Below are 22,533 nucleotides of genomic sequence, written 5' to 3' on the forward strand. Positions count from 1 at the left end.
GACAGTAGAAGGATGGTTATCAGAAGCTAGGAAGGGTAGTGGAGGGCTGTGGGGGAGATGGGGATGGTTAATGAGAACAAAAAATACAAATAAAAAGAATGAACAAGACCTACTATTTGATAGCACAGTAGGGTGACTATAGTCAATAATAACTTAATTGTACATTTTAAAATAACTTAAAGAGTATAACTGGTTTGTAACTCAAAGGATAAATGCTTGAGGGGATAGATTCCCCATTCTCCATGATGTGCTTATGTCACATTGCATGCCTGCATCAAAACTCATCTCATGTACCTCATAAATATATATACCTACTATATATCCACAAAAATTAAAACAATTAAAAACAAAAACAAAAAACTGCAGGCACAGTGACTCACTTGAGGTCAGGAGTTCGAGACCAGCCTGACTAACATGGTGAAACCCCGTCTGTACTAAAAATACAAAATTAGCTGGGCATGGTGGTGCACGACTGTAATCCCAGCTACTTGGGAGGCTGAGGCAGGACAATTGCTTGAACCTGGGAGAAGGAGGTTGCAGTGAGCCAAGACTGCACCACCGCACTCTAGCCTGGGCAACAAGAGCAAAACTCTGTCTCACTAAAAAAACAACAACAACAACAAAAAAAAAAAAACAAAAAAAGACGAACCAGTGAGTCACCAATGAAGAAATAAAATGGCCCACAAACACGTGATGAAATGTTCAAGCAAACTAGATACCAAAGGTGCTGGCAAAATTAAACTGCTAAAAATGAAAATCATAGCCAATATCCTGTACAGACAAGTATCTGCAAAAATAGGTTCTTTCACACACAGCTGTTGGAATTATACCTTTTTATTACTTATTTAGTATAATTTGGAAATATATGATAAAAAGCTTAAGAAAGCAATAAACTTTGTTCCCTTCCAAAAAAAAAAAAATAATAATAAAAATAAAGCATGACAGACACACAACGTAAAAATGCAAACAGTGGGAAAGGTCACAAAATGAAATGTCTCCCTCTGACTGAATCTTACCCCAGGCAGTTATGCTTAACAGTCATTGTGCATTCTTCCAGATGTTCTCTATACTCTATGTTAATAAGAATGTGAGCACACTCTTCTGTTTATTGCTTTGTTCTTTCACTAACCAAAATATCTTAGTGCTCTCATGTGTGCAGATAGAGGTCTCATTCTCTTGAATGCTCACTACATAGTTGTATCAAAATTTATCAATTGGTCTTCTAATGAAAAACATTATAGAAGTTTCTAGCCTTTTGCAATTGCAAACAAAACAGCAACAAACTTCCTTGTACCAGCATCTATGCACACATGTGTGAGAACAGGAATAAAAGCTGACATATATTTTCAAAAATTGTAATTATGGTATTCCAAAGAAATTGCATGAGTTGCTCTTCCACCAGAAGTTCATGAGAGCACCTTTCCCCATCTCCTTAAAAAAACAAAATAAAACAAAACAAAAAAACAAAAACAAAACCAAAACAGAAACAAATAAAAAGGCAACAATTAAAGTTTTCTGATGGTGAAACATTACATTTTTAAGTGAATGTTTCTTTTCTGCAAATTGACCATCCATGATCTTTGCCTATCTTGGTCATTTTCTCATTGTTGTTTAAGAGTCTTTATATAGTTAAAAAAAAAAAAAAATTGTCTCACAATCCCAATATCCCTCCTCATTTTTCCTGTCTTTATTTGTGGTACATTTACTACATAAAAAATTTAACTTTTATGAAATCAATCTGTGAAAATTTATATAATTAGACCCACTTTGAAGACAGACCCCATTATCTATAAAAACATATATTGTAATCTCTGAAACAAGATCTCCACTATCACATTGCCTCAGACTTACAAAACGAGGCATGTGACTGTCTGAAAAAGGTTTTTAGAAAACAGAGATAAGCAAAAATAAAATTTAGAAACCTCTGATACCTCCATCACTGAGATTAATAATTTCACTTTGGATTTTAAGTAAATATTCTTAACAGAAGCTGTCCTATAATTTTCATCTGTATATATATGTTACTATAGGTTTTTGTTTCAATGTATTCATAAAATTATGAAAAGCATTTGGAAGCTTTCCTTATTTCTGTTTCTCTGGCATAGTTTAAAGTAGGATTGAAGTTATCTGTTTTCACAGAGTTGACCTGGAAACATTTACGGTTGTAGTCCGTTGACAGTTTTCTCCATTTCCTCTATGGCAATTGGTCTGTTTTTTAGAAATCTCTATAGAATGTTTTATTTGGGAAGTTTATATTATTCTAGAGAATCATTATCTCATCCTATGAGTTCAAATTTATCAGCATAGAATTGATCAAAGTATTCACTTGAAGTTCATTTAACTTTTCCTGTATTTGTGGTTGTTTCCTCATTTTCGTTTCTAATTTTGTATTTTTGAAGAACATTTCTTTGGCAATTAAACTTGATGAGGATTCATTACTGAATTTATCTTTCCAAAAATAAAGACAATTCGGCACTCACTGAAGATGCTCAGCATATTTTCAATGGGAATTTTGAAGCCCTGAAAAATTTGAAGGCTATAAATTTGTGCTATTAATTTTCTATCCAACTCTTACGCAAAATCAAATGTATGTTCATTAAAAACACTGAAGCGAAAGGTGTTTGATATTAACCAGAAGAAAATATTCAGCACATCACAGGGACATGGGAGATAAAGCTAGATGAAAGAAAGCTCAGCAGATTGAGGAGGAAGATGCTATCTCAAATCTAAGAGTGAATGCACCCCACCACAACACTGTGTGATGTCCTCCAGAGATTGCCGAAAAGAAAGCTCCAACCCAGTAGGGGTTTTGTGAATCAGACTGCATTCACAGCAGTTAGGATCGTGCCTGTAACATGGCAGATACTCAATAAACATTTGTTGAACTAACAATTCTAAAGTTTGTGACAAAGTCTCTAAACTCTGTCCTCATCTGTGAAATTCTCCCCGCTTGACACCTCAGTAATTACAAATACAAATACCAAGATGTATTTATTCCAGAAGTATTTATCAATAATATTTGCCTAGAACATTATCTATATCAACTATAGTCCTCAGCTTGTGAAGGTTTCTTGATCAAGAGGTTAAGTGACTGACCTATAGATGTTCGTCTTTAAATAAGAAGCATCTGGATTCAGGCACATGGGCCTTTTCTTTCTTCTTTCTTTTTCTTTTTTTTTTTTTTTGAGACAGGGTCTCGCTGTGTTGCTCAGGCTGGAGTACAGTGGCACAGTCATAGCTCACTGTAACCTTAAACTCCTGGGCTCAAGCGATCCTACCGTCTTGCTAGAACTACAGGTGTGTACCACCACACCTGGCTAATTAAAAAAAAAAAAATTGTTTCAGAGACAGAGTTTCACTATGTTTTCTAGGCTGGTCTCAAACTCTTCTTCTCAAACTTTCTTTTCATCTTGGCTTCTTAAAAAGTGTTGGGACTACAGGCATGAGCCACTACACTTAGACTGGTCTTTTCCATTATACCAGGTAGCTTCTCAAATGTCGATGTGCCCAGTTCTGTCCTAGACTCTGTTAGTGAATCCTGAGATGTTTTGGTCATTCATTATCGTGGTGACTTAAGTTGGGATGGGAGAGATGGGTATTTAAGTAAAACAGCATGGTTTTGTAAGAAGGTAGTTTCATCTTCAATACGTCGATCCTCTCCGTTGTAATATTTAGTCTCTTGTGTTTCACAGAGCATTTATTTTAAAGTAACAGTTCTCAGTTTTCTCTCATAAAAATAAGCCTTCTTTATTGGAGAAATTTAGAAGCTACAGATGGTCAAAAAAATATTAATAGTGTGTAGTTTTCCATTTTGTCATTTATCTTTGATCTTTGTATATAGTCTTTTTTCATATAAAAATGTTAAATTTACATGAACACAATAGGGTCTTGCAGATGGAATTAGTTAAGATGAGGTCACAATGGATTAGAGTAGGCCCTAAATTCAATGACTGGTGTTTTTTGTTTGTTTGTTTTGAGATGTTGTTTTGTCACTCAAGGCTGGAGTGCAGTGGCACGATCTTGGCTCACTGCAACCTCTGCCCCCTGGGTTTAAGTGATTCTCCTGCCTCAGCCTCCTGAGTAGCTGGGATTATAGGCGCGTACCACCAAGCCTAGCTAATTTTTATGTTTTTAGGAGAGACAGGGTTTCACCATGTTGGCCAGGCTGGTCTCAAACTCCTGGCCTCAAGTAATCCACCCAATTTGTTGTTATTTGTAATCCTCCCAAAGTGCTGGGATTACAGGTGTGAGCCACCCCACCTGGCTGTACTGGTGTTTTTATAAGAGAAAGAAGAGAGGGATACGGAGACACATACAGAGGGAAGAAGGCCATGTGAAGACACAGGCAGCAACTGGAGTGATGCGACTGCAGGCCAAGGAATGCCAAGGATTGCAGGCAACAACCATCGCTAGGAAAAGGCAAGGAAGGCTGTTTTTCCAGAGCCTTCAGGGGAGCATGGACCTGTTTGATTTTGGACTTACAGACTTCAGAACTGTGGACATATAAATCTCTGTTGGGTTAAGCCACCCAGTTTGTAGTACTTTGTTATGGCAGCCCTAAGAACCTAACACATGTATTTTTCAGGATTTTGATATGCATCTCCAAGTTGACATGCAATTGCTCCTGCAATATGTTGCCACCAGCAGTGCACGAGACTGCCCACATCCCCATATTGCTACCAATTTAATATGTACCAACTTGATAGGCAGAAAAGGTATCTCAACATTGCATTAATTAATATTTATTTTTTCCCCTTAGCTTTATTGAAGTATACTTGACAAATATAAATTGTACATATTTAAAGTGATGTTTTGATATATGTGTACATTGTGAAACAACTGCCACAATCTAATCAGCACGTCTATCACCTTACGTAGTTATGATCTGATTAGTACAGTCCTGTGCTGAATAATGAACGTCATTTCAGTCAATGACAACCTGCATATATGACGGTGGTCTCATGAGATTATAATACTGTATTTTTACTCTACCTTTTCTATGTTTAGATACACAAATACCATTGTTTTACAATTGCCTACAGTATTCAGTTCACTTATATGTACAGGTTTGTAGCCTAGGAGCAACAGGCTATATCATATAGCCTGGGTGTGTAGTAGGCTATGCTATCTAGGTTTGTGTAACTACACTCTATGATGTTTGCAGCACAAAAACACCTTAAACAATGAATGACTGTATTTCTTTTGATTTTTAGTGAGATAGCACATATTTTTCATGTTGTTATTTGTAATTCATCACTGAACTGCCTACACATGTTCATGCCTAGTATTTTACTGAAGAGATGGTCTTTTATTGCTAAAAGTACTTCATATGTTGACTTTTGAATCATTTCCCTACCATGTTGCAAACATTTGTCCAAATTTATCATTTTTTGTTCAATTATAATGTTCAAAAAAATGTGTAAGTTTTCCCTCATTATGTCATTAATCAGTGTATTCCTTTATGATTTCCGTCCTTGCTACTATGTTTAGAAGAGCTTTGCCCACCCCACATATATAATATTAATGTATAAAATATACATTTACCCAAATTTTATTTAGTACTTTCATAATTTATTTCTGTACCTTTAAAATTTTATTCCATCAAAACTAAAATTTTAATTTTAATTAAATGTATATTTTTAACCATTTTCCAAATAACATTTTGATGATTCCTAATATTTTCCAAACAAGTTTTTAAATTTAGAAAATTAGTTTTTAAAATATATTTCCAAAAAATAATAGGCAGTTTTAACATCACTTACTGAATAATACATTGCTTTACAAGTTATTTGAAATGCTAAAATTTGCAAAGCAATCATTCATTATTATGAATGATTGGGCAAGAGATTTATTGAAATATAATTCACATACCATCCAATTCACCCATTTAAAGTATACAATGGTTTTTAGTAGATTGCACAGAGGTGTGCAACAATCATCACAATCAATTTTAGAATGTTTTCATCACACCAAAAAGACCCTTATACCCTTTAGCTGTCATTCCCAATCTGCCCATGCCTTCTAGCTTTAGGCAACCACTAATCTACTTTCAGTCTCTATAGATTTCCTTCCTTATTCTGGACATTTCATGTAAATGGAGTCACATAACGTGTATTTTTTTTTTGTGGCTGGCTTCCTATACTTACCACATTTTCAGAGTTCATCCATATTGTATTAACACTTCATTCTTTTTATAGCCAAGTAATTTTCCATTGTATGAATTAGCATATTTCATTTAGCCATTCATCAGTTTATGGATGTTTGGTTTGTTTCCGCCTTTCAGCTATTATGAATAATGCTGCTATGAAGAGTCATGTGCAAAGTTTCTGCATGGACATGTTTTCATTTCTCTTGGATATATAACTAGGAAGAAGTTGCTTGGTCATATGGTAACTGTTTAGCTTTTTGAGGAACTGTCAAACTGTTTTCCAAAGTGGCTGTATCTTTTTCATTCTTACATTCTTGTGTGAAGATTCCAATTTATTTTGACAACACTTGTTATTGCCTTTTTTACAGCCATTGTAATGGATCTGGAGTGGTATCTCATTGGGGTTTTGATTTTCATTTCCCTAATGACTAAAAATGTCAAACATTTTTCATGGGCTCATTGGCCATTTGTATACCTTCTTGGGAAAAAAAAAAAACTATTCACATCCTTTGCCCACTTTTAAATTGGATTATTTGTCTTGTGTTGTAAGCATTCTTTATTTTTTTTTTTTTTGGTACTAGACCCTTATCAGACACATTATTTGCAAATATTTTCTTTCTTTCATGGTTGTCTTTTCATTTTATTGATGGTGTCCCTTGAAGCACAAATGTTTTTAATTTTAATTAAGTCCAATATATCTATTTGTCCTTTAGTTGCTTGTGCTTTTGGTATCATATTCAAGCATTAAAGTTTTAGTACTTATATTTAGGTCTCCGATCCATTATTTTAATGTGCAATCAGAGTTCAACTTCATTCCTTGGCATGTGGATATTCAGTCGTTCAAGCACCACTGGTTTAAAAGACTGTTCTTTCCCTATTGAATGCTCTTGACACTCTTGTCAAAAATCAACTGTCCATAATGTATAGGCTTTTTTCTTTTTTTGGACTCTCAGTTCTATTCCATAGGTTGGTAGGTCCATTCTTATTCAGTATCACACAGTCCTGAGTACTGTACCTTTGCTGTATAGACACACTTCGTTTTACTGCTTGCTTTATTGCGTTCTGCAGATATTGCATTCTTTTACAAATGGAAGGTTTGTGGCAACCCTGAAAACAAGTCCATTGGCACCATTTTTTCCAACAGCATGCACTCACTTCATGTCTCTGTACTACATTTTGGTAATTCTCAAGTATTTCAAACTTTTTCATGATTATTTTATCTGTTATGGTGATCTGTGATCAGAAATCTTTGATGTTACTATTATAATTGCTTTGGGGATGCCACAAACCATGCCCATATGAGGGCAAACTTAACCGATGAATGTGTGAGTGTTTCTAAGTGCTCCACCAACCAGCTGTTCCTTTGTCTCTCTACCTCTCCTGGGGTCTCTCTATTCCTGAAACAAAACAATATTAAAATTAGGCCAATTAATACCTCTACAATGGCCTCTAAGGGTTCGAGTGAAAGGATGAGTCGTCATCTCTCACTCTAAATTAAAAACCAGAAATGACTAAGCTTAGTCAGGAAGGCACGTCAAAAGCTGAGACAGGCTGAAAGGTAGGCCTCTTCTGCCAAACAGTCAATGCTGAATGCTGAGGAAAAGTTTCTGCAAAAAAATTCAAAGTGCTACTTTAGTGAACACACGAATGATAAGAAAGTGAAACAGCCTTATTGCTGATATGGAGAAAGGTTTAGTGTTCTGGATAGAGGATCAAACCAGCCACAACATTTCTTTAAGCCAAAGCCTAATCCAGAGCAATGCTCTAACTCTCTTTAATTTTACGAAGGCTGACAAAAGCGAGGAAGCTACAGAAGAAAAGTATGAAGCTAACAGAGGTTGGTTCATGAGGTTTATGAAAAGAAGCCATCTTCATAACATAAAAGTGCAAAACGGGTCGGGCATGGTGGCTCATGCCTGTAATCCCAGCACTTTGAAGGGAGAGGAGGGTGGATCACTTGAGCGAATTCAAGACCAGCTTGGGCAACATGGGCAAACCCCACCTCTACAAAAAATACAAACATTAGCCGGGTGTGGTAGAGTGCACCTGTGGTCCTAGCTACTTGGGAGGCTGAGGTGGGAGGATGGCTTGAGCTTGGGGTGGAGGTTGTAGTGAGCAGAGATCACACCACTGCACCCCAGCCTGGGTGGCAGTCAGACCTTGTCTCAAAAAGAAAAAAAAGTGCAAAGTGAAGCAGCAAGTGCTCATGTAGAAGCTGCAAGTTATCTAGAAGATCTAGCTAAGATAATTTATAAAGGTGGCTACACTAAACAACAGATTTTCAACATGGATGAAACAGCCCTCTATTGGAAGAAGACCTAGGACTTTCATAGCTAGAAAGTCCAGGCTTCAAAGCTTCAAAGAACAGGCTGACTCTTGTTAGGGGCTAGCGTAGCTGGTGACTTTAAGTTGAAGCCAATGCTCATTTACCATTCCAAAAATCCTACAGCCCTTAAAAATTATGCTAAGTCTCCTCTGCCTGTGCTTTAGAAATGGAACAAGAAAGCCTGATAACAGTACATCAGTTTACAGCATGGTTTACTGAGTATTTAAAGCCCACTGTTGAGACCTACTGTTCAGAAAAAAAGATTCCTTTCAAAATATTACTGCTAATTGATAGTGCACCTCATCACCCAAGAGCTCTGATGGAGATGAATGAGGAGGTTAATGTTGTTTTCAAGCCTGCTAACATGACATCCATTCTGCAGCCCATGGATCAGGGAGTAAGTTCAACTTTCACGTCTTATTATTTAAAAAATACACTTTGGGCTGGGTGTGGTGGCTCACACTTGTAATCCCAGCACTTTGGGAGGCCGAGATGGGTGAATCACTTGAGGTCAGGAGTTCAAGACCAGCCTGGCCAACATGGTGAAGCCTCATCTCTACTAAAAATACAAAAATTAGCTGGGCATGGTGGCGTGCACCTGTAGTCCCAGTTACTCAGGAGGCTGAGGCAGGAGAATCATTTGAACCCAAGAGGTGGAGGGTGCAGTGAGCCAAGATCGCACCATTGCACTCAAGCCTGGGTGGCAGAGCGAGACTCCATCTCAAAAAATAAATAAAATAAAAAATAAAAAATACACTTCATAAAGCTGTAGCTATACTAATTCCTCTGATGGATCTGGGGAAAGTAAAGGAAAAACTTTCTGGAAAGGATTCAACAATTTGATGCCATTATGAACATTAGTAAATCATGAAAGGAGGTTAAAATATCAACATTATAAGAGTTCGGAAGAAGTTGATTCCAACCCTCATGGATGACTTTTGGTGTTCAAGACATCAATGGAGAAAGTAACTACAGATGTGGTAGAAACAGGAAAGAACTAGAATCAGAAGTAGAGCTTGAAGGCTGGGCACGATGGCTCATGCTTGTAAACCTAGCACTTTGGGAGGCCAAAGCGGGCAGATCATTTGAGGTCAGGAGTTTGAGACCAGCCTGACCAACATGATGAAACCCCGTCTCTACTAACAATACAAAAAAAAAAAAAAATTAGCTGGGTGTGGCGGCGCGCCTGTAATCTCAGCTACTTGGGAGGCTGACACAGGAGAATCACTTGAACTCGGGAGGTGGAGGCTGCAGTGAGCCGAGATTACACCACTGCACTCCAGTCTGGGCAACAGGGTGAGACTCCATCTCAAAATAATAATAATAATAATAATAATAATAATAGGTAGAGCTTGAAGAGATTCTACTAGAATTAGAAATATAGCTTGAATTGCTGCAATCTCATGATAAAATCTGAACAGGTGAGGATTTGCAAATTCTCATTTGGATGAGCAAAGAAAATGGTTTCTTGAGACGGACTCCACTTCTGGTGAAGATGCTGTGAACATTGTTGAAATGACAAATGACAACAACTAACCCAGGTATTACCTAAACTGAGTTGATAAAGCAGTGGAGATTTGAGAGGACTGACTCCAATTTTGAAAGGAGTTCTACTTTAGGTAAAATGCTATTAAATAGCATCACATGCAACAGAGAAACATTTTGTGGAACAGTCAATTGATGCAGGAAACTTCATTGTCTTAATTTAAGTAATTTCCACAGCCACCTCAGCCTTCAGCAACCACCACCCTGATTAGTCAGCAGCCGTCAACATCAAGGCATGACCCTCCACCAGCAAAATGATTATGACTTTCTAGAGGCTCAGATCATCATTAGCATTTTTCAGTAAAGTATTTTTAATTTAAGGTATGTACATTTTTTAAGACATAATGGTACTGTACATTACTATAATATACATGTAATTTTTTTTTTTTTTTTGAGATGGAGTCTCGCTCTGTCGCCCAGGCTGGAGTGCAGTGGCACAATCTCAGCTCATTCCAAGCTCCGCCTTCTGGGTTCTCGCCACTCTCCTGCCTCAGCCTCCCGAGTAGCTGGGACTACAGGCGCCCGCCACCATGCCCGGCTAATTTTTTGTATTTTGAGTAGAGACGGGGTTTCACCGTGTTAGCCAGGATGGTCTTGATCTCCTGAGCTCCTGATCCTCCTGCCTCGGCCTCCCAAAGTGCTGGGATTACGGGCGTGAGCCACCACGCCCAGCCTATAAATGTAATTTTTATATGTACTGGGAAACGAAAAAATTGGTGTGACTCTTTTATTGTAATATTGGCTTTGTTGAAATGGTACCAAATCTAAAATATCTCCAGTGTATCTCAGGAAATATGAATCTTTCTATTTTGTTCTTTTTTTCAAGATGTTTTTGTTTATTATGGTTCTCTTGCATTTCCATGTGAATTTTAGAATCAGCTTGTCAATTCATGCCAAAAGAAAAAAGAACCCATCCAGCTGGGGTTTTGCTAGAGACTGTAATGAATCTGTAGGTCAACCTGAGGAATACTGCCATCTTAACAATATTAGGTCTTCCTATCCATGAACAAAGGATGTCTTTCCATTTATCTAACTCTTCTGCAATTTCTCTCAGTAGTGCTTTGTAGTCTTCAGGTTATAAGTCTTGTACTTTTGTTAAATTTATAAAATTTATTCCAAGGCATTTTATTTTTATGTTGTTATAAATGGAATTATATTCTTTTTTTTTCTTTTCTTTTTTTTTGAGACAAGGTCTCACTCTGTTGCCCAGGCTGGAGTGCAGTGGCATGATCACAACTCACTGCAGCCTTAATCTCCCAGGATCAAGTGATCCTCCAACTTCAACCTCCCAAGTTGCTGGGACTACATGCACGAGCCATGACATCTGGCTATTTTTTTTTTTTTTTGTAAAGGTGGGGTTTTGCCATGTTGCCTAGGTTGGTCTTGAACTCCTGGGCTAAGCGGTCCTCCTGCTTTGGCCTCCCAAGTGCTGGGATTACAGGTGTGAGTCATCATGCCTAGCCAGAATTGTGTTCTTAATTTCATTTTTGGATTGTTCATTCCTAGTGTATAAAAATATAATTATTTTTTGTATATTGATACTGTATCCTGCAACTTTGCTGAATTCATTTATTAGCTCTAATAAATTTTAGGGGAGGTTCTTTAGGAGTTACTATATATAAGATCATGTGATTTCTGAAAATAATTTTATATTTTCCTTTTCAATCTGGTTGCCTTTTATTTCTTTTTCTTGCTTAACTGCCCCTGGCTAGAACTGCCACTACAATGTTGAACAAGAGTGGTAAGTGTGGACATCCTTGTCTTCTTCTTGATCTTAGGGGTAAAGCTTTCAATATTTTATCATTAAGTATATTAGCTGTGGGTTTTTCATAGGTGTCCTTTTTCAGGTTGAGGAAGTTTCCTTCTATTCCTAATTTTTTAATCATGAAAGGATTGTTGAATTTTGTCAATGTTTTTTTCTCTGTATACTGAGATAATTATGCTTTTCTTGTCCTTATGCTAGTAATCTATTACATTGATTGGTTTTAGCAGTTGAACCAAACTTGCATTCCTGGAATAAATCCCACTTGATCATGGTGTATAATCATAAACTCTTCCAACAAAACAGAAGGGGAACAATTCCCAACTCATTCTATTACTATGATACCAAAATCAGATAGACATCACAAGAAAAGGACGGACAAATATCCTGTATAAATATAAATGCAAAACTCCTCAATAAAATATTAGCAAACAAAATCCAGGAATCTATAAAAAGAATTACACACCATGACCAAGTTGGAGGAATAAGGAGTGAGAGCTAATATGTAAAGGACCCCTGTACATTGTTGAACCCCAACACAGAACTACTAAATCTGAAACTCAGGTGGAGCTTTTGATTCATTGGGTTGAGGATGGGACCTGAGAATGTGCATTTCCTTTCTTTTTAGAGATGGGGGTCTTGCTCTGTTCCCCAGGCTGGATTACAGTGGTATGATCATAACTTACTGCAGCCTTGACCTCCTGGGCTCAAGCAAGGAGCCTTAGCCTCCTGAGTAGCTAGGACTACAGGTGTGTGTCATCATGTCTGGCTAATTTAAAAAAAAAAAATTTTTGTAGAGATGTGGTCTTGGCTATGTTGCCCAGGCTGGTCTTGAACTCCTGGCCTCAAGCAATCCTCCTGCCTCAGCCTCCCAGAGTACTGGTATTACAGGTGTGAGCCACCAAGCTCAGCCAGAACGTGCATCTCTAACAAGTTCACATATAATTCTGATGCTGCCAGTCCACTGACCACATTTTGAAAACTACTGGTTTGGAGGAAGAAATAGACTAGCCATAAACTCAATGAACAGATATGGTAATCAAAGCAAAGGATAGCATTGAACAAGACAGTGGTAGTGAAATTTATAAAAAATATTAATACAAGAGAATGATGATACAATTAACAGAAACAAAAAACTCCAGAATAGAAGTGGGTTTGGGAGAAATAGTGATGAATTTTGTTGCCATTTTTATCCTTGAAACAGAGAAAACAAAAGGTAATTAAAATAAGAATTACAAATTCAGCACTCCTTAAAGAGCATTATTGTCTGGTTTTCCCTTCTTTAGGTCTACTTTATTTTTCTTTTTTCTTTTCTTTTTTTTTTTTTGAGACGGAGTCTCGCTCTGTCGCCCAGGCTGGAGTGCAGTGGCGGGATCTCAGCTTGCTGCAAGCTCCGCCTCCCGGGTTTACACCATTCTCCTGCCTCAGCCTCCCGAGTAGCTGGGACTACAGGCACCCGCCACCTCGCCCGGCTAGTTTTTTGTATTTTTTAGTAGAGACGGGGTTTCACCGTGTTAGCAAGGATGGTCTCGATCTCCTGACCTTGTGATCCGCCCGTCTCGGCCTCCCAAAGTGCTGGGATTACAGGCTTGAGCCACCGCGCCCGGCCTAGGTCTACTTTAAAATAAAACTGTTTGGATAAAGACAATCACAAATATATTTATTAAAAAGAACAAGATGGATTAAATTTCTACTTTCTAGGATTTAGTTTTCTCCAGTGAAATATAATATCAATATATGCTACTGCAATACAGTTAGATTAAAACTAGTAAACCGGACATTAGATGAGGTTTCAAAGTCCATTTGATCAACTACATCAATTACATGAAGACGAAGCAAGTCTAGATATTTTTTCACATGTGCTTCAGTATAAAGAGACCATCTAGTATCCTAATCTGTTGGATTACACTACTCAAGAAAGCATATACTTAAAATAAATGTATCTTAGTTTATTTACAAAAATGGCCATAGAATAACTTAATAAACACAATGATTTGCAATTATTATATTGGTTATTTTAAAAGAATAGAAGAGGATATTACAACTTGTAAGTACAAATTTTCACACATTAATTATGTGTTGTAGAGAATACCTAATGCACAGCATGAAGAATGGTTGGAAACACATGCAATGTTAAAAACTATTCTGTTCAGTATTTTACTGTGAGTAATTATGGTAATTGTAATATAAATGTACTGCTGATCTAGGAACTAAACTGAATATGAAATTCTGCTAAGGACTGAAAAAAAATTTAAACCCAAAGGAAATAAAACTTGACATCTTCATTCATAAATAAGTGCCCAAAACATTTTAAATAAACAAAATATGTCACCTCACAAAAAGCTATATAATCAGGCAAGTTTGTGATCAAATAAACGTATTTTGTAAGCAAATTATAGCTAATACGTATTGTAATGTCACAAATCTCCTTTGATTTAAAGTCTCTGATTCTTTTTTATGCATAAGTTTTGGGCACCTTGCAAATATAACTGAGATCTTCATAAATGACATCCACAAATGGAGGTTATAGATAGATTATGATAAGTAATCTCAGACAGATAGATCCTAGCATCCTGCAGATTACATTGCTTTTGTTTTAGAAATGGAGTCTTGCTCTGTCACCCAAGCTAAAGTGCTAAAGCACATACCTAAAATAAATTTAGCTTACTGCAGTCTTGTACTCCTAGGCTCAAGCAATCCTCCCTCTTCAGCCTCCAGAGTAGCTGGGACTACAGGTGTGTACCACAACGACCAGTCAATTTCCTTTACATTTTTTTAAGAGATGGGATCTTACTATGTGGTACAGGCCTCAGCCCCCCAAGTAGCTGGGATTATAGGTAAGAGCCACTACACGCAGCCCAAATTAGATTGTTTCTAAAGAGAGATTCTGACCATGCCTTTAAATATCTCATCCTAATAGTCACCTACTCAAAAACCGTCCTTGACTTCTGTATTAGTTTCCTATTGCTGCTGTAACACAGACTTAGTGGCTTAAAATGGCAAAGTTATTACCTTACAATTCTGGAGGTCAGAGTCTAGAATGTGTCTCACTGGGCTAAAACCAAGATGCCAGGCTACGTTCCCTTCTGAATGCTTAGCGGAAAATTCATTTTCTTGCTTTTTACCACTTGCGTGGAGAAGGGGTCTACCTGCTTTTTTTGGCGCATGGCCCTCGTCTGTATTCAAAGCTAGCAATGGCTGATTGGGTCTTTCTCAAATTCTATCACTCTGACCTTCTGCCTCTGTCTTCTACTTTTAAGTACCTTGTGATTCCATTGGGATTTTCTGGATAACTCAGGATAATCTACCTATTTTAACATCAACTGATTAACAACCTTAACTCCCTCTTTAACTTTAATTTCTCTTTGCTATGTGACATAAGACACAGTTTTTGAGGGTTAGGATGTTATTGATGTCGCTGAAGGGAGACATTATTCTTCCTACCATGGCTTCCCAGTATCTAGCAAACCCATCCTGGCTGTCTGGGTCTTCTACACTGTGGGCTCCAATTTACTCTCCCGCCTTACCCCCAAGACCTCACTCTATGTGCCCTGTGTTCCAGGCACAGCAGCCCATCTGCAGATCCCCCAGCACACCCCACACTCACTCACACAGCTCATAGCTTTGTTTCTTGCACTTTATCTTCTTTGATGTTCTGTTCATTCTGCCCCCCCTTTCCTCACCACCAAGATGAAACTCTGTTCATCCTCCGACTCATAGCAAATGCTTCTTTCTCCATGAAGCTTTTCCCCTAACTTTTTCCCTCTGGATGTTCATATCATAACATTTGTACCTCTCTGTAGAACTTGACATTCTGCCTTCTTTGACAGTTATTTGTGTTCTTATCTTCTCTGCTAGGTAATAATTTCCTTGAGGACAGAGACTCATGGATTCATCCTCATTTTTAATGTCTGTTAGGCATATGCAAAACTGAACCCTTGATTCTCATCCACACTCCTCCAAATCTACTATTTCTTTAGTCTTCCCCATTACTAAAAGCGCCTCCATTCACCCAGGAGATCTTGACACAAACTTTGGAGCCATCCTCAACTCCTCTTTCCCTCATTCCATTTCATTAGTAAATTTTACCAGTGCTACCCACTGATCTAAGCCACCACTATCTTTTGCCTGTCCTACAGGACTTCCTGTTTCCAGTCTTGCCTCTGCACCTCTCACTGCACAAGTCAGGATGTGTGCATGTGCATGTAAGCATACATATAAATTCTAGTTTCAACTCAGCAGTGAGAGAGATCATTTGCATTTTTTAAAAATCTAAGTCTGATGATATTTCAGCCCTGCTCAATGTCACACAGCTTCCCATCATGCTTGGAATAAAATCCAAAGTCCCTATCATGTTCTTTAGGACCCTAACCTCATTTCCCACTGTCCACCTTGCTCACTGTGGTCCAACCTCACTTTCGCCCTCACAGTTCCTCACACAGACACTTGTCACAGGGCCTCTGCATTTACTATTTCCTCAGCTGGTGGACACTCTTGTCTTCAGATAGCCACATGATTCATTACTTACGTCCCTTCCGTCTCTGCTCATCCCCTCATGTTCTTTGGGTCACTTCATCAGAGTGGCCTTCCCTGACCACCCTGTCCAAAAGAAGAGCCCTTCACTTTTGTCACTGTCTATACTCTTATCCTGCCCAAATTTTCTTTATCTACCTATCATTACATGACATGGCATTATACATTTATTTCTCATCTGTTACTTCCCAGCAGAATTTAAGTTCCATGAGTGCAGGAACTTTGTTTTCATCTATATTCCAGTCTCAGCACCTGGATGCACACACAGCACAGGATAGGCGCTTAATGAATATTTGTTAAATGAACAAATTCATCTTTGTATGCCCTCTTGTTTCTTGCCCGGTTCTTTGATCATTATAATAGATGCTGAAAAAGGATTTCCTGATTGAATTTTATGTATATACCAAATATTATATAAGATAATCTCCAAAGGAAAAACAACCAAGAAAAGCCACTTTTTCAAGATAAATAAAGGTTACAAAGAAGTCATCACAATTCTGCTTAGTCTTTTATCATGCAGTTCTTATATGATGGACGTCTCTAGAGTGCAAAATGTATCAAACTGAATGTTCCAGGAAGGAGTTCAGAAACAACTCCAGGCAGGCCACACTGCCTACCTACAGTGCATTGAGACAGGGTACATGAGTGGATGTGGAGAGGGCCTAAGTGACTGCGAGCCACGATGCCCTGTAGTTAGGTACATCCAGCTTCAGCAGACATAAAGCCTGAAGCCTTGTTCAGTCCCACTTAAGTTTTTCTTCTCCTTAATGCATTTCTCTCACTTTTAGAGCACTGGTTTCTTAGAAGGAGCCTTTTATCCTTTGTTTCTAGGTTTTTACTACTAGAGGAAGGGGAAAAAAACCCTCAAAATAAAAATAAACATACAGACTGGGCGCGGTGGCTCACGCCTGTAATCCCAGCACTCTGGGAGGCAGAGGCAGGGGGATCACTTGAGGCCAGGAGTTGGAGACCCGCCTGGCCAACATGGTGAAACCCTGTCTCTACCAAACATACAAAAATTAGCTGGGCATGGTAGCACATGCCCATAATCACAACTACTCGGGTGGCTGACGCAGGGGAATCGCTTGAACCCAGGAGGCGGAAGTTGCAGTGAGCTGAGATCGTGCCACTGCACTCCAGCCTGGACAACAGAGTGAGACTCAAAAATAAATAAATAAATGAAATAACCATATTATCTCTAATCACCCACTCTCTCTCGTCTCACATACAAGAGTGCAGTTTTAAAAATTCATCTTTTTTTTTTTTTTTTTTTTTTGCCATCCAATGTATATAATTACGCAAATGCAAGTGTCTGGAATCAAGTTCATTTCATTTAAACAAATTGGTTTTAAACTATTATTTACATAATAATTTTAAATAATACTCTTCCTATCCTTCAGAATTTCCTGGAGTCCCTCTTTTTATACCAACTCCCTAAATTCAGGAGCACTGGCCAGGCATGGTGGCTCAAGCCTGTAATCCCAGTACTTTGGGAGGCCGAGGCGGGTGGATCACGAGGTCAGGAGATCAAGACCATACTGGCTAACGTGGTGAAAACTCATTTCACTAAAAATAGAAAAAATTAGCCAGGCGTGGTGGCAGGCGCCTGTAGTCCCAGCTACTCGGGAGGTTGAGGCAGGAGAATGGTGTGAATCCAGGAGGCAGAGCTTGCGGTGAGCTGAGATCGCGCCACTGCACTCCAGCCTGGGTGACAGAGAGTGAGACTCCATCTCAAAAAAAAAAAAAAAAAAAAAATTCAGTAGCACCCACAGTACCTTTTAACCTGAAAACACAAATATTCATCACAATGACTCCTTTTAGGTTCTCAGGTTGTTTTTCTTGCACAGCAGATGAAAACATTTTCTAAGACAGTGGTTTTTGAATTTTGTCTTCACATTAGAATCATCGCAAAACTTTTAAAAAACATCAATGCCCAGGTCCCCCCCAAGACCAAATCAGAATCTTGGAGGGTTGGACCCAGGCATAAGAACTTCTTTTTAAAGTTCCCCTGGTGATTCTAATGTACAGCCATAGGTGGGGACCAAAGCTCCAAGCATATACAATTGTGAGTCACAAAGAGATAGTTACTGGAATAGTAACAAGAGGAAGCTGACCCCAAATTTAGATTTTGCTATGGTTAATCCATAGAGATAATCTCCGTGTGGACAACTTGTTGCCTTGAATACTCTATGACAAGACTGGATATAGTGACTGCTTTAGACAATAAGGATATGATTCAAAATATAAATACATTCAGTAGGAACTTAAGGTATTTTAAAGAAATTGTTAGTCAAAGATCAAATTTACTCACAGTATCTTCTTTAGCAGTTCATGGCTTAAGAAATTCTGTATTTGCAATGCATTCTTTCCCTCTCCTGCCTCTTACTGTAATTAATGCAGGAAACTCAAGGGAGAGGAAAAAAGTCCTTATTCTATTTTTCTAAGAAGTGATTTCCTAAGTGGTTTCTTGTGTTGTGGGTCATGAAGAAAAGCTTGGAGGTGGTTGGGATTCAAGACACTGTTGGGAATCTAGACATTCTACAAAGAAACAGAGGGGAAACGTAGGCCTTCAATAAAGAGGTAAAGTAAGGCAAAGAAAAGATATAGGCAGCCAAGATCCAACAGGAATGGACAATGGGTATTGTCTAATTGCAGGAACACTGTGCAAACACTCTGCTTATGCATGTGACTCTGGCATAATATTTTCACTACACTGAATTTTTCCATCACACTGCTTACAAGAATTTCCACATTGAGCATTTATTGGTAAAAATAGAAAGGTGATGCTAAAGAACAAACTTACAGTCTATAAATGCTACAACATATTTATAATCTGGATGAAGAGATATCAATTGGTTTGGCTGAGAAAACCTTGACTAATATGAACAGGATGTTGTCCCTGACTTCTGTAACATAAATATATCCTTCTCCAGTTCTGTCAGTTCCTGAATACTTTATAAAATGTATTTTGTTCAGGTAATTTTTCAAAACAACTGTTGCCAAGATCTGAACTGGCACTGGAAAAAAAAAATGATTATTTTCAGGGGAGAGAGAGAGAGAAAGGAAAGACAGGAGAAATCTTAGTATTACATAAAGCATTGTGATTGCTTCTAGGTAATTTAAAAATCAATGTTCCAATGATTTCATTTTACTTTTTCTGCCAGATCTTCAAACTGCCTGAAATCGTGAAGCAGTCTTTTTGTAATAAATTATAATGTGTCCATGTCTTGATTAGATATTAGCCATTTATTAATGTGTGTGCATATATATGTATATACAGATATGAAATTTATTAGTGCTTGAACCACTATCTTAAAATAATTAGCAGTGTTTCACCAACTATAACAACTTCTAAATGATGAACTGCCATAAAATTTCTAAATCATTACTACTGGTTGGCACTTACCTTTGACATTATTAATTTAATTCCAAAAAAAAAAAAATGATGTTTCTAAAACCCTGAGATTTCTTTTTAAATTCCTGAGCATTAAGAGGATCAAGTTACAACATTTGTCTTTGAGACGTTATCACTTCTTCAAGATCTTCAACAATATACTCCAAATTCTATATTCTTAGTCCTATATTTACTGCTTATATTATTGATACTTTTAAAGATAAATCAATATTCATCTGTCGACAGGAGCTTTTTTGGGGGGAGGGAGAAGTCATTCATATTTTTAAAAAGAAATTTTTTAAAAGTAATTTGAGAAATTTTAAAAAATGTCTCAAATTCAAGAATTTACTGTTCAGGAGGTAAGACCACAAGTTTTATTGCAGAGTGATGGTAAGCTTGTTTTAAATACTACTACAATATTAATGTAGAATTTTTTTCTTTTGGATTAATACAAATATATCTTGTTACAGTTAATAAAGTGTTCCTGTGAACACAAGATTCATTCCCTTTTGGACTGTTTTTCTGCTTGATCCCTCAAAAAAAGGAAAAATGTCAGTAACTTTTAAAAAGATACATACCTTTACTTTGATAGTTAAGCAACAAGGAGAGTAGAAAAGATCAAGGGAAGTAAAAAAGGAACCAGAACCAGGTACACTACAAAGCTCAATTAGTTCACAGGCTAAGGACACTGCTTTTTATAAGTTATTTTTCTCCATTGGGAACAGTTTTCTGAGACTTCCTCTCTCTGCTCTCCATCCCGGGAGTCCTAACCAGGTTTTATCTTTTTTTTTTTCTTCTGCTTTTTCTTCTTGTTTGCTTTCGAGACCAAAAGAAGTTGTCAGAGAAGTCATGTTAGGTACATTTCACTGAAGGTTTTCTATTTTCAGCAAGTTTTACTGTTCTCCAGACGGCTCCTGACTGTCCCTAAACACAAAGGGTAACTAGGCTCCCTGTAGACTCTTTTGAGAATCTATCTCATGAAAACTAGGAGCCCTCTGTACTTCCCAAAATGGACCCACAATATTCCACATTTGATTCCAGGTCGTTTTGTCAAGCCACAAAAGCTTATCTTTGAACCCCAAGTTGAAAATGTCTGTGTAGAGCGAAAAGGTAAGGAACTCTCTCACAACTTTCGAGGGTCCCCTCAACCTTTCAAGGAAGGTCATTCCATCTGAGTTCTAGATGAGACCAACTGAAGCTCGAACCTTGACCGTGAGCTGGAGTAGGTGGATCCCCGCTAACCACTGGCTTTAAATGGAGGAAAAGTTAACTTTCTTGGCTCCTTGCACTTCTTCAAACCCAGTCCGGTAGGCGCAGGACCCGGACTGGGTCGAGGCCTCAAAATCTGAGACCAGGCAAGACAGGTTTTAAAGTAAGCCTCTGGGCACCACTGTTCGCGGCGCGTAAGCCCACCTGAAAGACCGGTGCCCTCGGGCTCCCTGATGTACTCATTCCTGGTTTGAGTACAGCCTGCGCCACCTGGTCTCCTCCCAGCAATGCGAGCACTCGCCGAACCCTCCCCGCGCGGAGTCTAACACCGACGCTGCCTCCAAACCTCCCTCGCGGGAAGCCCCTGGGTGCACGGGGCGTTCTTACCTTGGGGTTGGTCAGGAGCTGGTGCTCGTCGCTGTGCAGCAGCGCCCTAGAGTTGGACTCAGAGTTGTTCACGTAGACCTGGACGCAGGGGTACTGTGAGGTGCCCCTGCAGTCGGCGCCACAGGTGAAGGTGCACTCGAACACCTCGCCGATCTGCTGCACCGACAGCACCGTGCAATTGGCCTCCGTGGCTTGCAGATCCTGCAGCGCGGGACTCAGCCAGCAGAAGCCGAAGATGAACAGCGACACGACGCCGGAGATGATGAGAAACAAGCCGAGCCGGATGCTCTTGTCCTCGGCTTCCGTGTACTCGTAAGCCACCCGGAGCTTCGCCATCGCCCCCCACTCTCGGCGGCTGGCGCGCTCCCCCCGCCCCCTCCCGCCCCCGGCGCCAAGCCCGACTGCCTCGGGCGGGAGGAGCCGCCGCCGCCACCGCCGCCGCCGCGCGACAGCAGGGGAGTGGGCGGCGAGGGGGAGCGCGCGAGAACAAAGGGGCCGAGGCCAGCGACGCCCCCGGCGGCGGCAGCGCCCCCCAGCCCCCCAGCCGCCGCCTGGGCCCCGCGGTGCAGCCGCCGCTTCAGAGCCTCCTGCACCCTCGGGCGCGGGGAGCGCACGGTCCGCTCCAGCTTCCAGCGCCCCCTGCCAGCCTCCGCCCCCGCACTCTCCCCGCCTCCCCCACCCCGCCTCCTCTCGTCGGGTGTCTCTCTGTCTCCATCGCCCGCTGGCCGCTTCTCCGCGGACTCGTCCGGCAGCTGCCCCAAGGCTAGGAGTGCCTGAGCTGGGGCGAGCCCGGGGGCTCCCCCGTGCAGGAGGAGGCTCCGCCCCGCCCCGTCCGCCGCCGACCCTGGCCCTTCCGCCCCGCCCCGCTTCGCCCCGCCCTGCCCGGGGGCGTCTCCTTTGGGCGAGGGGTTGACTGGCACAAGCGACAGCGGCGACTTGCAATTGGAATCTTCCCTGAGTCCCCTTAGAGGGACGTCCGAGATGAAAGATTAAGATCGATTTAGCTTAACCGGAGGGAAAGTTAAAAAATAATAATCAGAGGGGAGGGTGGAGTTCAAGTGGAGCGGCGGGAATCTTGAACTCTAAACGGGGACTGGTCACCTGCGGGCAGAGCGGCCAGGCTCCGGGCGCACCCCGGGAAGCGGGCACGCGTGGCGGTGTGGGAGGACACGGGCCGCCCGGGCCGGGCGGATCGAGGTGAAAGCCCCAGGCTAGCGGTGTGCGCTGGG

The 22,533-nt window shown here is 39.8% G+C and overlaps 1 protein-coding gene across 1 annotated transcript in view; it reads right to left on the reverse strand.

The window, feature by feature from the left end:
- The window catches only part of LOC105473381 (potassium calcium-activated channel subfamily M regulatory beta subunit 4), a 62,108-nt gene extending 39,864 nt beyond the window's left edge, over positions 1-22,244 (reverse strand). Inside the window, exon 1 of the mRNA XM_011727172.3 lies at positions 21,305-22,244. Coding sequence (XP_011725474.1) covers positions 21,305-21,640 — 336 coding nt within the window. The 5' untranslated portion in view covers positions 21,641-22,244. The remainder of the gene's footprint in view (positions 1-21,304) is intronic.
- Positions 22,245-22,533: the final 289 nt, after the last annotated feature.

The sequence above is a fragment of the Macaca nemestrina genome, chromosome 10 (genome assembly GCF_043159975.1).
Source record: "Macaca nemestrina isolate mMacNem1 chromosome 10, mMacNem.hap1, whole genome shotgun sequence".
NCBI lineage: Eukaryota > Metazoa > Chordata > Mammalia > Primates > Cercopithecidae > Macaca > Macaca nemestrina.